We start from the raw sequence: 23797 nt of genomic DNA, 5'->3' as shown, positions 1-23797 counted from the left end.
TTATAAAATAAATAAGCCCTGGGATGTAATGTGCAACATGGTGACTACAGTTAATAACACTGTATTGTATATTTGAAAGTTGTGAAGAGAGTAAATTTAAAAGTTGTCATCACATGAAAAAATTTCTTTTGGTAATTATGTATAGTGATGAATGTTAAACAGACTTACTGTGGTAATCATTTCACAATATATACAAATATCAAATCCTTATGTTGTATACCTGAAACTAATGCAATATTATGTCCATTACATCTCAGTAGAAAAAAAAGTCTCAATCCATCTTTAAACAGACTGGTTTTGTGGCTACAGAAAGCACACTCTAAAACTAGTGTTTGAGACTTTCGGTCAAGATGGTGGTATAGGTAAACGCGGTACTTGCATCCTCCCGCAACCGCACTGAAATTACAACTAAGCTACAGAACCACCATCACTCAGAACCACCTGAAATCTGGCTGAATGAAAGTGCTACAACTAGGGAATTAAAGAAGATTGATAAGGGTGGGGACGTGGAATGGGCTGGTCCCACATCCATATGTGGCAGGTAAAAATTGGGATGGATATCGCGGCTACAGAGGTCCCTCAAGGAGCGAGGGGTCCCAGTCCTACACCAGGCCCCCCAGCCCAGCATTCCAGTGCCAGGAAGAGAAGTCCCCACAACTTCTGACTATAAAAACCAGTGGAGATTGAGGCTGAGGGAGAAGGAAGCTGCTGAAGTCCCACGCAGTTCCTTTTAAAGGCCCAAATGTGGACTCAGACTCACTCTTGCTTGGCAGCAGCTTGAAAAACACAAGAGACATACGGGAGGAACTAAACTGGCTGGCATCAGGGCGAGAGCGAAGGGGGCAGCTTCCTCCCAGGCAGAAGTGCTGGCAGCGGCCATTGTTCCTTTGATGAGCCCTCCCCCCACGAAGCAGGCAGGCGGGCGCAACATCTGAGACTCCATCAACCAGGCTCACAGTTTGGCCCACCACCCTGGTGATTCCGAGACTCTGCCCTACCCAAACTGCTTCCAGTGGCTCTTCTATACGAATGGTCTGTCTTGGCTCATGCTTCAGACTGTCCTAAAATCTCTCAAACATGCAGCATCTGGCCTCAGAGTGCCCTGTACTTCTCACTAAGTGGCCCCAGATCCGGCACTAGCAGCAAAAATATGAACAAAGTGGCAATAAATACATACCTATCAAAAACTGAATATAAAATCAAAATAAACAAACAAGCAGAACAGAAAGAGACTCACAGATACAGAGAATACTTTGATGGTTGCCAGAAGGCAGGGAGGTTGAGGGGCTGGGTGAAAAAGGTGAAGGGATTGAGAAGTACAAATTGGCTGTTAGAGAACAGAAATGGGGATGTAAAGTACAGCACAGGGAATATAGTCAATAATATTCTAATAACTATGTATGGTGTCAGATGGGTGCGAGATTTATTAGGATGATCACTTAGTAAGTTATGTAATGTCAAATCACTAGGGTATACATCTGAAACTAATATAATAATGTATGTCAACTGTAATTGAAAAGTAAAAAATTAAATAAAACTAGGGTTTGAACAGATCCACTAAGTTTATGATCTATCTTGTGTATTAAGTTTGCTGATGTTGGTGATAAAAGTAATTTGTTTGGACAGTAAGAGCTACACAAATCTTTGTCAGATAGTCTGATAACAAATCACTTACCTTTTCCAGGTCTTCCTGCTGTTGTTCACAGCCTGACACTTCACAGAGTCTCTGGCTAAGGGCCACAGAGCGTTTTAGTTCATCCTCACTGTCTGAATCAAGGCTCAAAGCCAATGAGCTCTTGGATTTGAAGGAGAAATTCCTGTAATTCAAGGGGAAATTAAAAACCTATGTAAGTTCGATAAATAAACATTGTCCTTGTTATTCTTTTGATACATAAATTCCAACATAAAACAAAAGGCTTTTCCTATATGGAAAATAATGTAACAGAAAAAAAGAGAGATAAGGTATACTTAAGCATTACCTTTGCCCCACTTCAAAAGAGTCATGCTTTGAAAATTAGCTCTTATATTATTATATATCATCAGTAAACCAATCACTCTGTGCCTTTTTCCTTGTAATGATCAGCCCCAAAGATGTTTGTTATTGTCTTTATAAAGCAAGTACAGTACTGAATGCATGCAGGCATAGCAATGAATAAATGTTTTTGACAACAGAGCATGAGAACTAACTTTTGATCTTTCAATTTATGATCCATGTACTTTAAAATTAACAGTAACATTCCACTTATCCACTTGTATGTAGGCTAGACTTCTGGCAACCTCTACCTTCCAAACAAAGGGATTCAAAAGTAAGAAAAAAAGGCTTATGAGGAAGGCAGCAGTTTCAAAGCCCAAGTACTCTTTAGACAGGGGCCCTTCTTTCCCAGGAAATGATGTATAAAATGATGTAGCAAGTTCATCAAGAAATGAGAGCTAAGAAACGAAAGAGAATAACCACAAATAGGGCAATAAAGAACTATAATGTCATTTAATGTAGAGGTAAACCGTCTTGTAGGATAATGCCATCTGAGGGCATTATCATATTAAAACAGTGCAGTAACTGATACTTGTAATATTGATTCTAAGTCATTACAATATATTCAAATTATCTTCAGTATAGTTTACTTAAGAATATAAGGAATTCTGTAAGGTTACAGAGTATATAACCACCTAAAATGGTTAAAAAAAAATTTAACATTAATGCTTAAAAAGGCAAGCTTCAGTTATATAAAAATTCATTTATGTGAAATATCAAATATTCTTCAATGATGCTAGATAAGTAAGGTGTTACTGTGTTGGCTTCCAAGTGAGCTGAAAATAAATTAAAGAAAAAAGTGGTAAAGGTCAAAGAGCACAAACTTTCTTTGATGGAGGTTAACATAAATTCATATGCTATACTAAAAAAAAAAAGTAAAATGGAAATCAGAAAAAAGGCCATCTAAATGTGAAAACTATACATAAACATATAGAATGATGGTACCAAGAAATAAGAGGCCACAATGGAAACCAGGAGAACTGCATAGCAATGTAGATCAAAGAAAAGAGGCAAGTGGTCAGTGATAAGCCCAAACATAGTCTGTGGCTGAGAGCAGCCAAGATATCACTGCACTCCAGCCTGAACACTTGAATAGCCTCCCATTATGTCTTCAAAAGGGTTTTAAAGTATAACTTAGAAATAGCCAATTAACCATCTTAATTTCTCATTTCTGATTTCATGCTCACCAAGCAAAACTGAACATATTAATTTGTTTATCCACGTGAATACTTTGCTGAATGAGGGTGACACCTGGCTACCAATATACCAGGGTCAAATGTGATGACAAAGGACACTGTAGAAGAACCAATGGTATTCTGGTTCATAACTCAGCCTCTTTTAAGTTTGATCGGCATGACAGGTCTTCTAGGGCCTAATCATCCTTTATTGACCAACTCTCAAATCCTCACATCAATAGACCCTGGAGAACAGATGACCATGCCAAATATAATGACGCTCAATAAAACCATCTCTTTCTTGAAACTACAGTGATCTGGTACATAAAGAGTGCATTCCATTAATAGTTACTATATTCACAGAAGGCAGCTTGCCTGTAGTAATGAAAAATATTCATCCTGTAAATGCATCACTTGCTCACTTTCTAAGCAGCCAAGTGGTATTGCTCATTTGTATCTTGAGAACGGGCAAGAGTATTCATATCGGTACCATTTCAGATTTCTAGTCATGTTAGTCATCTGGTTTTAATTGCACTGAAAAATAATTAACAGGAGGGAAAGAAAATAGCAATTCCCAAATGTCATTTTATGGTTATATAAGCCCCCCCAAAGCCCTTAAACAACAAAAGTGTCTCTTTTCTAAAGGTATGTTGGGACATCAAATTTTTAGAAAAACTAATTTTAAAGACCAATGACAAGCAAGTCATTTAGAATTGCCTAATCAAGAACTATGGTTCTAGTTTAATCACAGAGGAGGTATATTAAAAAAAAAAGTAATTGCTTCCCTTCTTGGACAAACTTTTGGTCTTAAGCAAAAAAATAAAATAAAACATTTGTAAAATAGCTACATTCTATGTGTGTGTTTGTTTTTCTGTCTACTTTCAGAATAGCTTCAGTTCAGTGTCTAAGACAAGATGTCCCAGATATTTTGGGATCTCCATGTGTATCTTTGAGGAATGGTGCTTTACACCAACAAGGGTTATTGCAGCCCTTAAATCCTTAAAATTCCTCATCATCAATTTCTAGAAAAGTAGGTTGAAAATATTACATGGTAACAGATGATTTAAGAAGTTTTAGAACAAAATTTTGAGAGGATCATCTGAAATTGCTTCACTGTTAAAAACTTGTTATATCCCAGGTTATAGTTTAAAGCAGATTTAGGAAAATTCCAAAGTATAGAAATACCGAGCAGTTATCATGCAAAAAGAGAAACAATAAAGAAAAGGGGAGGGGATAATCTTGGGAATTAGGGTAAGCCAAATCCTTAAAAATACAAATTTTGGGTACACAAGAAATATAACTCACTTTGAAGGTGTAGAAGGGCTGGTGATGCAGGAATTCACCATTTGAGAGGCTTTCAATGGTCTAGAACTATCAGAAAATTAGAAAATATATAATGTATACAATTACATTATAATAAATATATATTTAACTTATAAAATGAATTATTTTGTACTATAGATCCTTATATATCCTCTTGAAAAGCAAACAATTATACTACTTTTACTAGCAATAGAGGCCAAAAGAGAAAACAAAATACTATCTCTGGTCTCTCCTCGATCCAATGACCTAAATACACAGCATTGGAAACAAAGTCAAATATAAATGAAGTCACATGTAACACATATGAAAAGAACTTGGGAAAAATTATCTTGTCTTAGTTCTTTACTGTTAAGCAATAAGATAGTAATAGCTCTCATTTTTTGAGGACTTACTAGATGTCAGGGACTGTAGTAAGAATGAGTGTATTTCACATCATTTAATGTTCACAACCACCTTATTGTTTTCCCTACACATAGGTCAAGGAGTTTGTCCAAAGTCTTTAATTTATATTGCAGAGTCAGATAGCCTGGTTTCAGGCCTGTGATCATTCATAAAGAGCCTACACTGATAGTTTGAAATAGTACTACTGCCAGAAAGAGTAACAACTCTACCAGCAGAGGGCAGCTGCATTAAGCAAAAAAACAAAACACAAAAACAAAAAATAACCCCCCCTCCAAAAAACCCCCACATCTATTCCAAAGAAAGGCCACAAGACAAAATCCAGAAACACTAAGAGTGTCTGGGACATGTCTTTATTAGTAGACCTGCTAAGGCCTTTAATATCAACTTATATGATCTAGTATACATTTCAATTATTAACCCAAGGAGAAATACATTTTTACAAAACTGTATCAATTCACATTAGCAAATATTCATTCACTTTCTCAAATGTCTATTATTCCACTTTAGCCAAGAAACCTGGCTCTTCCAGTTACTAACCATGCCTTTAAGAAAATTAATCTCCTTGGGTCTCCTCTGTAAAATTAAATATTTAGACAAAATCTCTAAAATCCTTTTCACTTTTAAAGTTTTAAACTTTATGACAAAATCTCTAAAATCCTTTTCACTTCTAGTTTTAAACTAGAGTTCGAGTATAAAAATGAACAACAATATATGGCTCCAAAGTAATACAAGTATGCAGAAGAAAGAGCAATATTCAGAGAAGTCCTAAGGTTTCCCAGCATATATGATGAAGCAAAATCAAAATTAAAGGTTACTTCTTTTCTCATGTAAAAATTTCTAGGAGCCATTGAAGTTCTTTACTCCCACTGATAACAATACATTTATGAAGACACAATCTATTTTTGGACCCTAGCATGACATTCAATATACTGTTTCCCAAATTTGGAAATCCTAAAGAGCCAGAAAGGCATTTATTAAAAATATTGATTCCCAAGTCCTACCTTAGATCTAATGAAACAGAACTTCTAGAGGAAAGAACACAGGAATCAGTATTTTGGTGTTCGGGTGATTCCTATGAGCATGCAAATTAAGTTTATATTCCCAACATGTATCAAACTGTCTTCTAGTGATCTAAAAGCTAAGAGCATTATCTAAAATGTAACTTACTGTGAAAGGCAATTAATGTACTTGGAAGAATTTTGTATAAGCATTTTATTACTTCAATTTATTACAATTACTTCAATCAGGCAGTAATTTAACACAAAATCCCAAAATAAAAATCTCCTTCTTGGTCTGATTTTACCTGGGAGCTGTGTTATCTATCTAGCTGAGTCATTCTTTTGATCAATACTAAAGCCTTTCTACTTTATTATCATTTTAAGCCTTTCATTTTAAAAATGAAGGCAGAGAAATTCTCTCTTAAGGACTTACATTGCCATATGTGCGCTCCAACCGAGGGTGAAGGGTGGTTTTGTATTTTCAGTGCAATGAGATGACAGGGTCAGGTATCTTGGAATGATGACTTGCTGTCCAATCTTGTTGTTAAGTGAGAGAGTGATATTGAAGCTATATCGCTTCAAATGAAGAATGAGGATCCTGAAAACAGGAGATGATGGCATTACTAGTTTGTACATAATAAAGGTAGCTCTCTTATATGTGAGAAGAGGTCGCAGCAACTAACCATGTCAAATAGTTCTGATTTAAAGAACACATTTGACTAAACTAAAGATTTGGCCAAAGAACATTTACTGAATACCTGCCATGTGCTAGGCATTGTGCTAGGTACTAAGAATACGAATAAAAATAAAACACTGACATTGGGTGGATTTAGGTAACTTATAATGTTCCTAGTAAAACAAGATACACCAAAAGAATCCCACATCAGAAAAGAACACTAAATTTTTAAATGCTAATACTGATAATTGGGTTAAGTTCTTAAGTTATTTACTTCAATGTTATATAGTTTTAAAAAAATAAGCATTATATAACCACTGATAATTTTAAAGTGTTAAAACAGCCCTATGTTTTATGGTAAACACTGATTTTCTTCAATATGATTTATGACAAGAATTATTCTTATTTCAGTAGTACTTTCTCTGAAAAAAGCTAAGAGAAATAGAAAAATTTTCTCTACTTAAAAGTTCTACAAAATTTCACGGCACATCTGGTTTGTGGGTCTGAAAAGGCTTTTAGATCTGTAAAATCACCTCTTTTTAGTTACTATTGTGGCAACCTTTCACCTCTGATACAGAACATACTCTTTGTCTGTTGGACTAGATATACTTCACAGTGCACAAGAACACTTGAACTGGATTTCAGAACTCTAATGGGAATAAACCTCAATTCTAGGCAAAAATAATGTCTGATTTACAGAAAACTGTTTCGTTTCTTACCATATACATATAACTTCATCACAGAAACCACAAACTCAAAAATCTACAAATTAAAGTTATCAACTGTATTTTTCTTTGAAAAAGTATGCTAGAAATCATAACCTTTAAAATCACAACTTGAAAAAATACAAGGATACAACTGATATGAAGAGGTTAAAAGTGATAACAGATGTCAAATATTCTAAGTTTTCAAATAATCATACCAAAATAAAAGGTTATATGAAAGAAACAGGTGATATAGTTAAAATCACTGATTTAAAAAGATGAGGTGGACTAGAAATGAACAGATTTTATCAAGGTATCAGACCCTTCAAGAATAATAGACTGGCTTTAATAGTAAAATGAACAAAAACAAAGCAAGTCCAATATTAGGGTTTATGATGCAAAGGCTTCTATTTTATGTAAGTTTGGAATAAATTAACCTTTAATATATGTGACCTACCAGACAAAAACCAAGGAGGAAAATTCCCCTCCATATTTATTTTTTTTTCCACTTGAAAGACCAAATAGCTAGACAACTGGGAAGGGAACAGACATTCAGCTTGCCAGGTCAAACAAGCATTTTTAACGGTACACCAGTTTCCTTCGTTAATGACAGCTGGTAATAATCTTTTGCTTTAATATTTGTTCCCCCACCCTCCTGCTTCAAAACACTCACAAATAGCAAAGAACAAGTCTCTTAAAAGTAAGAAATATAGACTATGGTCAACATAATAGTGTTATGATTTAGCAAGTCATTTCTTTTTAAAAAAGTTCATTTTCTAGAAAGAAGCAGATTATAGATTATAAAAGAACTGGTCTCTAGGGGCTAGGTTCCAGAAACTACACACTTAAGTCTTAGAAAAACTGAAGCTAATAAAAGAAAGTAAAGCACTCTCCAGGCAAAGTGCCATATAAATACTTAATGTTAATAACAACTTTGTTTGTGGTTGAGATTTATTCTTGGAAAGAACTAAAAGCTGTCCTATAATTCACATAATTTTTTCTAACTACTTTGGTTTTACATTTGTTTATAGAAAATTAGTATCATTCCTAATTCAGAATTAGTATCATTCCTAATTCAGAATTAATTAAATTAGTATCATTCCTAATTCAGAATTCTTATTACAGAAAACTTACCTTGTAAGATCCTCTGAATAAGTTGTAAGAAAACTTACAACTTATAAGATCCTCTGAATAAAGGCATATAAATTGCAGAAAATTACTCTTCCTATTTTATTTTCACGCACACATATATGTGTCTGTAGAGACTTTTACTAAAAGTTTGGGCAAGAGAGGGAGGGTCTACAGCACAACACAGGACAAAGAATTATAACTGAATGTTATACATTACTGAATTAAATAACTACTAGCGATTCCCTATCATTATTCCAGAGTCTCACGAGACAAGTCCTCTTGTTGCCATCACTTGGGACTCGGAAGTTCCTTCAACATTCCAATCCTCCTGTCTTCTGCATTCTAGCTTTCGATCCTCTACCCTCTTCATACCTCAGCTCTGCTGATCTCCTTTACCAATCCATTCTGGTAAACCTCACTTATTCAGTAATATTTGTAAGTACTTTAAAGAAGAAAAATGAAAGAGCAATTAATTTTACCTGGGTAGCCTGTTAAATTTGTGTCTGACAAGAGCACACTTCCCACTACACTTCTCACAGGAATACTCAAGTTCTTCTGCCTGTAAAAAGACAAGAGCAAAAAATAAAGAAACATGAAGTTGAATTAACATTATCCCATTAAATGCTACTAATCTTCTCTGGTCATACTATTTCAGTGGAATGACAACTCCGACCAGTTTAATTGTGTCTAGAGTCACAAACCTTACTAAATTAAGACCTAATCCTCAAATATAGTATTAATATCATGCCCTATTTCAGAATTCCTTTTTTTTTTTCTTTTACAAAGGAAACATCTCAATTTATGACAGTAACTAGATTCTACAGTAGCAGATTCTCAACCTTTTCCCCATGAATACATATATAAGAACCACTGCCAAGAGTATATCTAGACTTAACATTTGGCCATAGCAGAGATAAGATCACCTTCAGGTTAGGCGGAGTTCCTGGTCTGTTAGGTGTAACTCTACCCCTTTCTTATAATGGAACTCAATCTTCTGGTAACAGCCCACTAAGAACAACTGCTCTAAAAGGACCAAAGTTTGGGGTAGATATCATTACCTAGAGAAAACTGAAACAAGAAATCCTTAAAAAATGGGGGTAAAGGTACATAAGAAAAGCTTCAAATTCTACGATAGTAATAGGAATAGTAAGGAATGATTAAAACAAAAAGAAAAGCAGAGTATTTATCTTTGGGTGGAGCTAAACGTTCATCATTTAAAGAACAGAAGTTTTTTTAACCTTAGGAAGACAATTCTGCCCATTTGCTACAACAAAACAAGAATCACTATTATAAATACAAAGGGTGATCCTGGCAAATTTTCATCAGTTATAAAGACTGCTACACAACAGGTCCAATTATGCCCCAGATCATCTGTAACAGTGTATGACAGACACAAATATTTATTTACAGCTTTGGAAAAACATGACTCTTCCGTGTTGTTTCTAATAGGGTACATACAACCTAACGAAAGCAAACAGTATGTTTTATTCCTCAGACCTTAGTATACTCACTTATAGAGTCTCCGATTTTAATCCACAGTACCAAATTTTAGCATGTGTCACTTTCTATGCTTCAAATTAATAGCTGTTTACAAATAACTGCTTCTAAGGTTGTTTAAAACACTTGCTGTTGAGTCAAATGTATAATCTACTTAAGCAATCAATTTTCTTCTTCAATGAGTTAACAATTAGATTTATCAAGCTTTTAAAAATATCATTGATAAATATTTCTCATATTGCAAGTACTTTTGTCCAAACTCTGCCTTAAAGAAACGAACTTCAAGTATAATTATCTGTGATATATAAAATTTAGTTATGTAAAAATACCAAAAGATATTACTTACCCTAAAGAAAAGATCAAGAGAATCTTGAATTGAACGTGGAGGAAGTGGCTTTTTCCTTCGAGGAAGGTCGATGGAGAGGTCATTAAACTGTTCTCTTTTGGGAATAATCTCTCCACATCTGTAAGAATAAAAGATAACAAATGTAAGCATGCAGAAGCCTAACTGCAATACAAAATAAATACAAATATACTTCAGAAACACTGTTCCCACACAGAACTTGTCAAGTATGGACAGACTATGACTAAGCATAAGAAATGTACAACATTTAAGACATGCTTATTTTAACACTTATTAAATCAACACAGGTAAAACCTCACTTGCAAGTATTTAAATACTTTCTTGAAGTGTAAAAAGGCCCTGAGGTGCCAGGATCCTGGCATTTTTTTAAAAAAAGGCAAGAAGCTAGTTTGGTTAGAACAAAATGAGCATGGAGAAGAGTGGTAGGAGATGAAGCTAGAGTTAACTGGGAGAGAGGGGTTGTTCAAAGGCAGATCATAGGAAGTTTTATAGATCATAGTAAGGATTCAGCTTTTATTTGAAGAGCTATAAGCAGAGCGCTGACATGAACTAATTTCCATTTAAAATGGATTACTTTGACTAATGTGTTTAAAATAGACTACAGAGAGACAAAGACAGAAACACAGACCAGTTTAAAACGAACCGCAACAATCCAGGCAAGAGATGACAGTAGCTTAGTCCAAAGTAGTGGCAGTGGAGGTGGTAAAAGGGCTCAGATTCTGGATGTATTGTGAAGAGCTGAAAGGATTTGCTGACAATTAGATGTAAGGGTACAAGAGAAAAAAAAAGAGTTAAGAAATACACCACATTTCTGGAACTGTCATTACTGCGATAAGGAAGAGTGCAGAAGGAGGTTTTTTTGTTTTGTTTTTAAAAAAACATGTCTTTATTGATTTCAGAGAGAGGAAAGGAGAGGGAGAGAGATAGAAACATCAATGATGAGAGAATCACTGACCGGCTGCCTCCTGCACACCCCATAATGGGAATGGAACCGGCAACCCAGGCATATGCCCTGACCAGGAATCAAACCACAATCTCCTGGATCATAGGTCGACGCTCAACCCCTGAGCTATGCTGGCCAGGCAGAAGGAGGTATTATGGGGATTATTAAGTACTTAATTTTAGATATTTTAAGTTCTTCAAATGAAGAATTCGTAATTCTTCATATCTGAGAATATATCAGTATATTGAGATGCCATGTAATAACTGAAAACCAATCAATTTAAACTATAATAGTTTTAAAAAATAGGTACATTTGGTAAACTGGCTAAACTAACTTACAGTCAGAAGGGACAGAGGGAGGCTATATATGGAAAATTACAATATGAGGAATAAGGTGTATGGAGTCTTTCTTCAGCCAGAAACCACTTTGTGGTTAAAGAACTGTCTTAAAGAAAATTACTAATAAGTTAACTAAGGCAAGGCCTTCGAGGAGATAGTTGTACCACTGCAGCTGTGGCCCTATAGAACCTTTTTGTCTACAGACTTGCCAAACTCCTGGGGCACTGTTCAACTTGACTGCCTGGTGTGCCTACATCTTGTGAACCATGTTACTTCATGCACTGGTGCTCACACCTCAACTGCACACCTGACATTTGGGTGTTGCACAATTGGAGTGATTGAATGATGCTGTTTGCAGTGCAGCAGCCACCTTTTTGATATGGTCTTTTTTCTTCCTGTGGCCATCTCTATCAGAGGCAATGGAAATTTTCCTATCAAAAGAAATATGGTTACCCTGGCTGGTGTGGCTCAGTTGGTTGAATGTTGTCCCGTGCACTGAAAGGTCACTGGTTCAATTCCCGGTCAAGGCACATATGGGAGGCAACTGGTGGGTGGACGTTCTTCTCTCTTTCTCTCCCTTCCTCCCTCTAAAATCAATAAAAAAAGTATCCTCAGGTGAGGATAAAAAAAAAAGAAAGTGCACTGGAAGAAAGGGCAGGATGGCTGTCTATCATATTATTAATTGCTGATGGGCTCTCTAGCTTTTACAACATGAGCTGTATTAGTAAGACCTGGACGTTTTCTTTAAAAAAATAATTTATCCACTGGAGGCAAAAGGCTGAAGAAACCATCAAGGTAAGAAATGTCACAGACCAGTGATGCAAAACTACTGTCTTTATAGTGTCCACATTCCACATGGCTGTTTAAAATTCTAGTAAAAAATACTAGAAAATGTTCAAGTACTAAAAAATGTTCAAGCTGAAAGAGACCTCAGTGAACACTACCATTTTGAGCAACCTAAGAAAAACAGACAAATATGGAAGCCAGAGAATGGAGAGCCAATATATAGGTGTTGAGTATTTCTAAAAAAAAAAAATTCCAGAACAAGCGGAAGAAAAGCACTATTTAGAGAAGAGTTCCCCTGAACTGAAGAAAACCCCAAATCTTCAGATGAAAAAGCTCCATCGTGTTAAAAGCAAAATTAACATCAAGTGTCTATACTTAGATGTAAACTAGTGAAACTGTGAATTCCCAACAAATAAGAAAGATTGTCAGGAAGAAAAAGATTACTCAGAAAATCAGGTTTCTCCTAAGTGACAGAGAGTAACAAGATACAATGAAACAGTATACATAGTATGTTGAGGGCTAAGGCTTTATGTGACTGAATAATTCTGTGTTAAGTCATGTATGAAAGCCACAGAACTAATTCTCACTTATATAGACGCTGTGAAGAATTCCACAATCTTTGAAAAATTGTATTCAGAGATGTACTATCAATAACTGGAAGATTAATCAAAACAGAACCTCTTGATCTGATATACTGAGCATGGAAATTAAATATAGAAAAGAAATGTGAATAACTAATATAAGCACGGTTAAAAAGCATTGCAAAAGTTAGAAATAATTTAAATTTTGATCTATTTTGTAAAAATCCATTTTTAATTTTTTTTTTTTAAAATATACCTTTATTGACTTCAGAGAGAGGAAAGGAGAGGGGGAGAGAGAGAGACAGAAATATCAATGATGAGAGTGTCACTGATCGAGCCCACAACCTGGGCATGTGCCCTGACCGGAGATCAAACCTTGATCACCTGGATCCTAGGTCGACACTCAACTGCTGAGCCGCGCCCAGCTGGGCAAAACCCATTTTTAATCAAAACAGTTTGGTTCAACAAAATAAGCAACTAATAAGGAGTCTTTTCAAGGTAAAAAGAACAAGTATTCCCAAAGAACTCGATGTTCCACAGTGACTAACACACACACGTAGATCAAAATTAACTGCTACCACTAAGGCACATGACAAAGCATTAAGTACTCCTTAGTTCTCATCCCACCAGGTATTTTTACAGAACGTAACACACAAAAAAGATGTTTGTTTTTATGTTTTCCCATGACATAGAAAGGAAGGTAAGATAAGAATTAAAACCTTCAGAAGAGTTTCAATCACTTGCTGTAAATAATTAAAAGGAGCCCGGCTGGGCGTGGCTCAGTGGTTGAGCGTCGACTTAGGATCCAGGCGATTGGGGTTCAATTCCCGGCCAGGGCACATGCCCAGGTTGCGGGCTCCATCCCCAGTGGGGGCGTGCAGGAGGCAGCCGATCAAGGACACTCTCATCATTGATGTTTCCATCTCTCTCTCCCTCTCCTTTCCGCTCTCTGAAATCAATAAAGATATATAAAAAAAAAAAAAAAAAAAAGAAAAAAATTAAAAGGAAAAAGAGGCTTCTTGGGGACTACTTACGCTTTACAGATAATGGAGTGCTGAACCTCAAACTCCAAATTAGTAATAACAGGGCAAGTGTATACTCTAGTGGCTGAAATATCTGGTAAATTTTCTTCTCCAGGAACAGATTCAGTCTTCCAAGTTTTATTTAATTTTTCCATATCCTCTTTCAGCTGGTCTAAGCACTGACTTAGAAATTCATGAGCATCCTAAGAAGGCATAACATCTTTAATCAGACCAAAATATATTTTGTCACAATAATAGCTATCAATATTGTGATTTATAAAACTAAGCACTTGGAAATCAATAACATTATATTAAAAAGATCGCATTTACTCTAATGATTTACTTTACATATTTTGTGAATAAAAACAAATGATGAGTTTTATATTCTTTACTATCAGTGAGATTAGCATGAATAATTGAATCACTTCTTACTTTGTTTTTTTAAAAAATTAAAAAAAAAAAGCCTTTGTAGCTAAAATAGTCCAAGTTCCTGTACTGACAGACCACATCTGTATTAAAATATGATAAATTACACAGAAGAGTCACATTGAACCTTACCAGAAACCCTCAGGTTTTTCAACCTGTGATGAACACAACATATGTATACAAATCTAACTTTAAAATAAAAAGCAGGTAACACACGAAGGTCATTTCAATTTCCCCTATCTCCAAAGTGGTTAAAAATAATTGGTACTTACATTCTGCATATAACCAGAGAATCTCTCTGCTGTAGCAGAAATGGCATTTTTAACCTTCTTGAGTAAATCCTTTTTAGTCTCTGAATTGCAGATATCTTTTTTAACAAGCAAGTGTGCAAAGCGTCTGGCAAAACAAAGAGACCAGTTTAGCATGTTTTACAAAACACTGAATTAGGTATGGTATTTTAAAGACTATTAACATGGCACATAAAATTTTAAGTGTCTAAAAAACTCCATTATTCTGCCCTAGCTGGTTTGGCTCAGTGGTTACTGAAGGGTCCCGGGTTCGATTCCAGCCAAGGGCACATACCTTGGTTGCAGGCTCAATCCCGGCCCCAGTGGGGTGCATTCGAGAGGCAATCAATTGATCTCTGTCTGTCTCTCTGTCTCTCTCCCCCTCCCCCTCCCCCCCCTTCCACTCTCTCTCTGAAAAGCAATGGAAAAAAATATCCTCCGGTGAGGATTTAAAAAAAACAAAGCAAAAACCAAAAAAACCCACTCCATTATTCTATAATCAATAAGGTAAAAGGTTATTCAGTAAGTACATAACAATTACCTGATAAGTGCATTGTGTGGAATTTTCTTCCATGGAATACCTTGCTTAAGCAAGTCATTTGCAAATGACTGGAGTGAAAATAGGGATTGTAAAATAGCATTCATATAGCAGGTATTTCCCAAGTTGGAGAAGCTGAAAATGAAAGAAATAATACTTTTGAAGACAATGGTAGTTCCTGAAGTATGTTCATTAGAGCAGGGGTTCTCCAGTAGATCATGCATCAGAATCACCTAGAGAGCTTATTAAAATACGTCAGGGGCCCAAGTCCAGTTTCTGATTCTGGATAAAGAACGTGTAAGAATGCATTTCTAGCAGGATGCCAGTTTATGGTGATGCTGCTGATTTGCGGACCACACTATGAGAACCACTGAATTATAACATTATAACAACTTACTTTCATATCAAGGAAAATTATACACTTTCAAATGAACACTAAAAAGGACTAGGGACTTTACCCAAATTGCTATTTGTTCTTAGTAAAACCACTAAGTCATAGAATACAAGGTAGGGCAAAAGTAGGTTTATAGTTGTGAGTACAGAAAAGTTTATCCTTGTGTTATTATTTATTAATCATTGTATTATTTTCCATATGAAATGTAAACCTACTTTTGTCCCACTCTGTGTAAGTTGTGTTTAGCTTTAATGGGTACTACCAAACACTTTTCCAAAGTACCTATTTTTAAAAGACTTTTATTCAGAAATATTCTCAAACCAGGAAAGCTGTACAAGAATATTCTTTATCCAGATTCACCAATTGGTAACCTTTTGCACTATATGCTCCATCATTTCATACCTATTTTTTCCCCCTGAACCATTTGAAAGTTGCAGAAATCATACCACTTTAGCTCTAAATACTTCAGGGTGCATTTCCTAAGAACAAAAACATTTTCTTACATAACCAGAGTACAGTTACCAGCATTATAAAATTTAATGCTAATAAAATATTCTTATCTAATATACTTGCTTTAATCCAGTTTTGTAACTTGACCCAGTAAGATTCTTTATAGCATTTCTTTCTCCCTAAGTACAAGATTCAGTCCAGGATAACATAGTGCATTTAGTTTTCATTTCTCTTTAGTATTCTTTAATCTGGAATAATTCTTCAGCTTTCTTTTTCATGACATTGACATTTGTGAAGAATATAGACCCCCATCCCTGGTATTTAATGAAATGTTCCTCATATTGGGTTTTCTATTTCTTCATGAAGAGATTTAGCCCAGGCTGGAAGAGCACATAGTAATGCATAGTGATACTGTGTCCTCCCAAGAACATCACATCCAGAGGCACATGGTATTTCTGTGCTGCTCACTGATGATGTCAACTTTGAACATCCTTGAGAACTTCCACTTCACACTATGAGAAAGTATCAGGGTATGGAATTATCCTACTGCCATAAACAATGAAAAAAAATGGACAAAATATTGGACAATGGGAAGTCCAGGACTGTAATCCTTAAGAGAAGGGAAACAAACAGTGTGAGCTGTACTATTATGCAGGATTTCAGCCTGGAGGCAATTTGTCAACTGCAGTCTAGGCAGAGGTACCCAAACAAAACTCAGAAATCTTACTAAGTTAAGATGTTAGAAATGGGAGTGAGAGGATGAGATTGCTGAAATTTCTGGACTCAAGCGAAGGGAGCTGTGCAAAGGAAGAGCTCCAGATATCTGCATAGAAGTCTGCTTGAGCATTCAGCTGAATACCAACCTGTGCACGTTTAGGGTGAAACCTCATGACACCAAGCAGGAAGCACTTCAAAGAAAAGAATAATTACTCAGGAACTATAGCTAAATAATACTCAGAGCTCATGCAGGACCTAAAATTGTTTGAGTTCCCACTAGTCAGAGCAGAGAGACAAAGACCTAGATGAATTCATGGGGTATTAGTAGAGACCCAAGAGGGGTCATGCTTTAGGGAAGGAACTAAATTAGCCTTGAAGTAAAGGTCATTCTAAATTTGACCCCAAAGAACTTAATCACAAGTCTTAAAACAATCAAACCCAATCGCAGACAAGGATATTAAAAGTCATTATAAATATGCTTCATGTGATCAAGGATGTGAAGGAAAACATAAACATAACGAGGAAAGAAATGGAAGACATTAAAAAGCCCCAAATTAAACATCTAGAGACGAAAAACAAAATATTTGAAATGGAAATTTAACTGTATGAGATTAATAGCATATTAAACACCAAAGAAGGAAATATCAGTGAACTTGAAAACTTAGCAACATATCAAAAATGAAGTATCTATATACTTTAATATGTAAAATTTATATATTTTCTATGATAATTTAAAATAAAATACATGTGTATACTTTGTAAAATATTAAATATATAATTGTATTTTATATAATATATAATCTTTTATGTCCTTACACAGTCTACTTTATTAAGCATCAGGACTGCAACCCCTATTTTATTTTTAATATATCTTTACTGATTTTACCGAAAGGGGAGAGAGAGAGAGAAACATCAATGATGAGAGAGTCCTCAATGATAAGCTGCCTCCTGCACACCTCCGACTGGGAATCGAGCCCGCAACCCCGCATGTGCCCTGACCGGGAATCAAACCTCGATCTCCTGGATCCTAGGTCGATGCTCAACTGCTGAGCCACGCCCAGCTGGGCGGCAACCCCTATTTTAAAACTTTTAAAACACTGTTCTAGGGTTATCTCTAGTATACAGCACACAGTTGAGTTTTGCTTTATAAGCCAATTTGAAAATATTTTTATTAAATGAGTTAGCCCATTCACATTTCTTGATATTACTGATATTTTTGGATTCAACTGTCATTTTATGTTACACTTTTACTTACCTATCTGGTGTGTTTTAGAAATATTTCTTTTTGTTCTAAGAACTATTTGTACTTTTTTGTTTTAGTGGTTATATCTGTATTTATACTTTATTATAGTGCCCTTAACCCTCATTTCTTAAGCCTAGTCTGTCCATTTTATATGGCATCCTTTGACTCACACCGACACAATATACTATTCTATGTTTTCACTATTGCCTCTCTCCTTCCATTTCATTTTAGTTAAAATTATACTCCTTTGTCAGAAGATTTAATCCTTCTATATGTGTTCCCACTACTGTTTGAGTCTTAGCTCTCCAGCTGAATATATGGAATGCTCAGTATTTATCTTTTGTCAAGGTCTCCCTCATCATCTCTTGGTTATACTCTTTAGAGTCCTCAGGAAGAGCCTTCTTATATAGTATTCTGAGTTCTTCCACTTCAAAACTTATTTTCTTCAGCTTGCATACTTGAAAGCTTGGGTTGGCATAAAATCTATGTTCATTCTTTCTTTCACTAAGCTGCTTGAAAATGCTTTGAATGATGACTTTGAGAAGTTTGGTGTTTACTTTTCTTGCCCTCATCTTTAAAGTCTAATTGTTGTACTAAGACATTATCTTTTTTTTTTTTTTTAAATATATCTTTATTGATTTCAGAGAGGAAAGGAGAGGGAGAGAGAGAGACAGACAGAAACATCAATGATGAGAGAGTCATTGATAGAGCCCACAACCCGGGCATGTGCCTCGACCGGGAATCGAACCATGATCGCCTGGATCCTAGGTCGACGCTCAACCACTGAGCAACACCAGGCCGGGGGCCCTAAGACATTATCTTGATCATTCAATTTTCTAGGTACCTGGAGAGCTTTTTCAATTCATAGACTCAGTAATTTTATTTCTGGAATTTTTCTTGGGTTATAGTTTTAAATACTAGTTCTATTTCATTGTTTTGATTTTTTTGTTCTTTTGTTAATACTCACCCAAGGATATCTTTTCCATTGATTTTTAGAGACAGTAGAAGGGTGGGAGGGAGGGCAGGGAAGGAGGGAAGAAGGGGAGAGAGATAGAAACATCGATGTGAGAAACCCATAGATTGGTTGCCTCCTGCATGTGCCCCAACCAGGGCCAGGGATATAACCTGCAACCCCATGCAGGTGCCCTTGACTGGGAATCGAACCCTTGACCCTTCGGTGCTCAGCTGACACTCCAACTACTAGGAAACACTGGCCAAGGCTGTTTAATGTAATTGGAACCTTCCTGGCCTGTCCAAAAACTTTCTCTCTGACTATTTATACTTCTTTATCTCATTTTTTCCTCCTTGGATATTTTTGTTTTCCTTCAAAGACCCTTATTAAATTTTCGTTTGAATTTATTTTCCCTTGGGGAACTTTAATTTAGACTTAATTTCTAACATGTTGTCTTTCTTCTCCTCTATGTTTTCTGAATTCAAGCAACTGTCATTTTCTTCCTGATTGTCCATTTTGATCCTTAGTTTGAATTCCTGATTCATGGTGCTTTTTTCATATCTTCAAATGCTTATGAGGATATATATTCGGTTTAGAGTGGAATATAACAGTTTTCTTGCAGTTCATGTTGATTTGGGGGTAGGATTTTTATTGGCCTTAATTTTTTGATTTATGTTTTCTATTTTTTCCCTTACAATTCTGTATGGAAATGGCCTGTATTTTTTATGTTCTTATTCATTTTGTGGACAGAGTTCCTAATTCAAGCACATCCTCTTCTGTTAGTTGAGTGCAGTTTCTTTAATGGGTTGGGGTTGTGGTTGTGGTAGGAGAGGAGGGGTCGGGATGTCGTGTTTACTTTTTATTTCAGAATGATCCTTAATATTCCTCTCATTTTTTTCTTTTGGTTCTAAACCAAGTCTCTAGATTTGGCTGATTCTTTCCTCTACAAGAAATGCTTCTCTGAGACGGTTACTTCTGATACCACTTACTTTCAAGCCTCTTCCCTGTAATGAGTGCTGTGAACTACGAAGATCCAGACCTATATTCACTATTATAGTAGTTAGTATTTGAATTTCTCTTTCTTAGAGTAATGTTCTTTCTGTTCTTCATCTAAGTCTTCTACTCTTACATATTCTTTTTCACGGAATCTCTTAAGCATCCCGTTCCGATCAGCACCCACAGGCTAAAAACAGTAGGAAAATGGGAACACTGCTGGAATTTTTGGTCTGCTTCTCTACTTAGAAAGTAGATTACGCATCATTTTCAAGAAACTTGATGAAGGGATGAACAAGATTTAATGCCAATCCAAGCTTTCAAGTGCGCAAGCTGGAGAAAATAAGTTTTGAAATGACAGGTGATGGTATTCTTTGTCTTCTAGTAATGCTGAAGGGTTATGTATGTGTTTCTTTGCATTCCTCATTCACTTTTTGTGTTTTGGAGGATTTGTGAGGACCACTGGAAATAAGTAGCCTCCAATACCCCCCTAGACCTGGCAGCTTTCTACTCTGTTTGTTTGTTTGTTTGTTTTTTAAGGAGTCCTCTGTCCTTAATACTTAGCCTACTTGAAATAGTGCACTGTAAGTCCTGGAAGAAAAGTCTAAAAAAAGGAAAGCTGTATTTCTAGAGATGAGTACAGGTACCATACAAAAATTAAAGAGGCTGAAGGGTAGACAGGGAACCTGGAGAGCCAAGGGTGAGTAACTCATGAGGACATCAAAAGACTCTGAAGGAGGTGAATGATAGAGACCAGAAGTAGACTATAAAATAAACAAAAGGAGGCAATAAAAGTGAGACAAATAAGATCAAGGTAGACAGAGACAAAATCTGGATGAAAAATGGTCACAAAATGGGATACATAAGACTAATGTAAGAATGCTATCTAGTAAGGAGACACCAAGATAATAATTTGAGGCAGACCAATCAGAATGAAGAACAAAGGAAATTAAGAATTAAACTGAAAACATTTTAGAAGACAGAGCAGAAAAGAAGAGGCTCAAAGAAAAGAACAGGTAAGCAGAAAAGTGAAATGTTTTCACTGCAAATTTTATGTTGTTTTCTGCTAAGATGAAGCATATAAACTACTATAGAGAAGCCAAATTGGCAAACACCACTCATTCAAATAAAAATATAATCTGAAAGCTGGTAGAAAAACACAGTAATTTGAGTAAGATTAAAAACAAACAAGCTGGTAGAGCAATTTGATGTAATCAAAAATTTCAAGTGCCTTCCTTAATCTTAATAATTCCACTTCCAAGAATATACCCTACAGGAAAGTTCCAACAAATATTAAAAACATCATGCATATAAGAATGTTCATTCTAGCCTGGATTATAATTGAAAAAAAGGGAAATCTAAATGCATATTAACATGGTTGAAAGTTACATATTAATAATGTGAGGATGCCCATGATTAATGTGGAATGAAAAAAAAATGAGGGAAAAGAGAAGAAACATAGCACAGTGGTTAAGAATGCAAGTGGAGTCCAACGGCAAAGATTTTCTACTGATGTACTACTGACTATGCATCACCTTGAGCACGTTAATGAACTTCTCCAAGGCTTAGTTATTACTTTATCTATAAAAGGAGACTTTTAATACATCTAGCTTCACTGAGCTGTTGAGAGGATTTAAAGAAAAAATCCATTAAGAAACACAGCACACAGTATCCGGCACATAATAAACACGTTAGGTAAGACTGCTACTATTATCATTATTACACTATGCTCTTACTTTTGTGTTGAATAAAAATATATGAAAGGGCTGGGGAGGATATAAATAAAACTTAATGCTGAAGCATCTCAGTAACAGGATGAAGTGTATGGGATTGGAGATTACTCATTCTCTGCTTTATGATGAGTAATATATATTCGAAGTTCAAAAATCGGACCAAACAGTGAACTTATTATGTATAAATATGATAAATATTTAATCAGTGAGCAAATATTTTATAACTATAATATGACTCCTTTCATCATTATTTTTCACCACAATCAAAACATACTTCAGCCTGGCCTGTGTGGTTCAGTGGTTAGAATGTTGGCCTATGCACTGATGGGTCATGGTTTTGATTCCTGTCAAGGGCAGATACTTGGGCTGCAGGTTCAATCCCTAGCCCAGGTTGGGGTGCATGTGGGAGGCAAGTAATCAATGTGCCTCTATCACATCAATGTTTCTCTCTCTACCCCCCTCTCCCTTCCACTCTCTCTAAAAATCAATGGAAAAATTACCCTCCCATGAGGATTAACAAAAAACCAACCAACCAGCCAGCCAGCCAGCCAGCCAGCCAGCCAGCCAGCCAGCCAGCCAGCCAGCCAGCCAGCCAGCCAACCATACTTCAGTTGAATCACTTTACAAAAACAAAGCAAAATGAAGGAATTTACCTACCCCTGCAGTTGCTGCTGATGAGAGGAAAGGGGCATTCTTGGTTTGTTCCAGCCAGTATAATCTTGATTACACCTCAGTTTTTTAACAGAAAGAGGAACTGGCTGAGGAAGAAATCCTAAACTTCTTTTGGCAGAGGGAGTTTGGCTTGAAACATTAGTCCTATAAAGAATAAAAAATGAAGAAGCAAAAACAATTTTGAAAACTACTTCCCCCCCAGCAGATTCAGAGAAATAAATGTCTAAGAAAAAAAATCTAAATTTGGGGAAATATCAGTAATAATGATCACCTGAGGAAAAATTCCATAAATCCACGCCTGTTGATAGAGCACTGAAGAAGCATTTAATACTGTACCTACTTAACCTACAATCAAAATAATCCAAGTTAACAGCTTGAGAAAAACTATAAATAAAGTTTTATTTTTAATTCACTTTTATCCAGGAAATGGATATCATACATTAGTTTACCTAGTCTTAAAAACATTTGGGCAGTTAACTTTTTCCACTGTTACAAAAAATGACACAACCAATACTCTTATCCAATCTCCCTGAGAACTTCCTCGTTTATATGCTGAAAAGTGAAGATGTTAGGAGTATATCTAATTTTCATTTTTAATTTTCCTAGATAGTGTGATTTTTTTCCAAAAAGGCTGTACCAATTTTTATTTCCACCAGTAGTGAACTTCCATTTCTTCACATGACCTCCATTACATTATTACCAATTCGATGAGTGACACATGATCTCACTATTTTATTTTCCTGATTACTACTGAAGTTGAACATGTTTTTATAATTGTTTACTCTTCTCTAAATTGCTTTTTGTGCACCCCTGGGTTTTACACTGGGTTCTTAAAGATTTGCAGTTATTTACATAGTCTATATTTTAATCCTTTGTTTAATAGATATCCTAAGTTTCAGGTTTTGAATAGTCAAGTTTATCATTTTTCTTTTACAGTTTCAGTTTTTTGTCTTGTTTAAGACTCATTCTGTAGCATAAGATTACAGAAATGTTTTCCTATATTTTCCCTTAAAAGTTTTAAGATCTGTTTTCCCTCCTATTTCCCTCCTCTTTAATCTGCTTGGATGTTTATTTTTTTGTATGTCATGAAGTAGGAATATGATTTGCTTTCTTATAAGGAAAAACTGATTATTTCCAAACGACTTACTGTCTGGCTAGGCCATCTAATAGCCACAGTTTGGTTTTGTTACTTTAAAAAAAATTGTGAAATAAGTTACTTATACAAAAAAGTGCATAAAAATCAAATGTCTACCACTGTGGTGCGGGATGTCAATAGTGAGGGAAGTTGCATACATGTATGTGGGGTCAGGAGGTTTATTAGAACTCTGTACTTTCTGGTGAATTTTGCTGTTAACCTAAAACTGCTCTAAAAAATAAGGTCTACTAATTTTTTAAAAGGTGAATGTAGAGCTTAATAACT

General features: G+C 35.6%; 1 protein-coding gene across 2 annotated transcripts in view; it reads right to left on the bottom strand.

Annotated features, from left to right (window-relative positions):
* The window catches only part of USP37 (ubiquitin specific peptidase 37), a 64362-nt gene that overhangs the window by 18222 nt on the left and 22343 nt on the right, over nt 1-23797 (bottom strand). The window contains exons 10-18 of one of the 2 annotated variants that reach the window (XM_081143429.1): nt 22363-22521; nt 15227-15358; nt 14671-14794; nt 13985-14175; nt 10285-10402; nt 8921-9000; nt 6364-6528; nt 4513-4578; nt 1676-1817 (exon numbers count right to left, since the gene is read on the bottom strand). In XM_081143429.1, the coding sequence (XP_080999555.1) occupies nt 1676-1817; nt 4513-4578; nt 6364-6528; nt 8921-9000; nt 10285-10402; nt 13985-14175; nt 14671-14794; nt 15227-15358; nt 22363-22521 (1177 nt within the window). The remainder of the gene's footprint in view (nt 1-1675; nt 1818-4512; nt 4579-6363; nt 6529-8920; nt 9001-10284; nt 10403-13984; nt 14176-14670; nt 14795-15226; nt 15359-22362; nt 22522-23797) is intronic. The other variant, XM_081143430.1, reaches the window with a different exon arrangement.

The sequence above is a fragment of the Miniopterus schreibersii genome, assembly GCF_964146895.1.
Source record: "Miniopterus schreibersii genome assembly, chromosome: 7".
Taxonomy (NCBI): Eukaryota; Metazoa; Chordata; class Mammalia; order Chiroptera; family Miniopteridae; genus Miniopterus; species Miniopterus schreibersii.
This window is presented reverse-complemented; position numbering and strand designations above follow the sequence as displayed.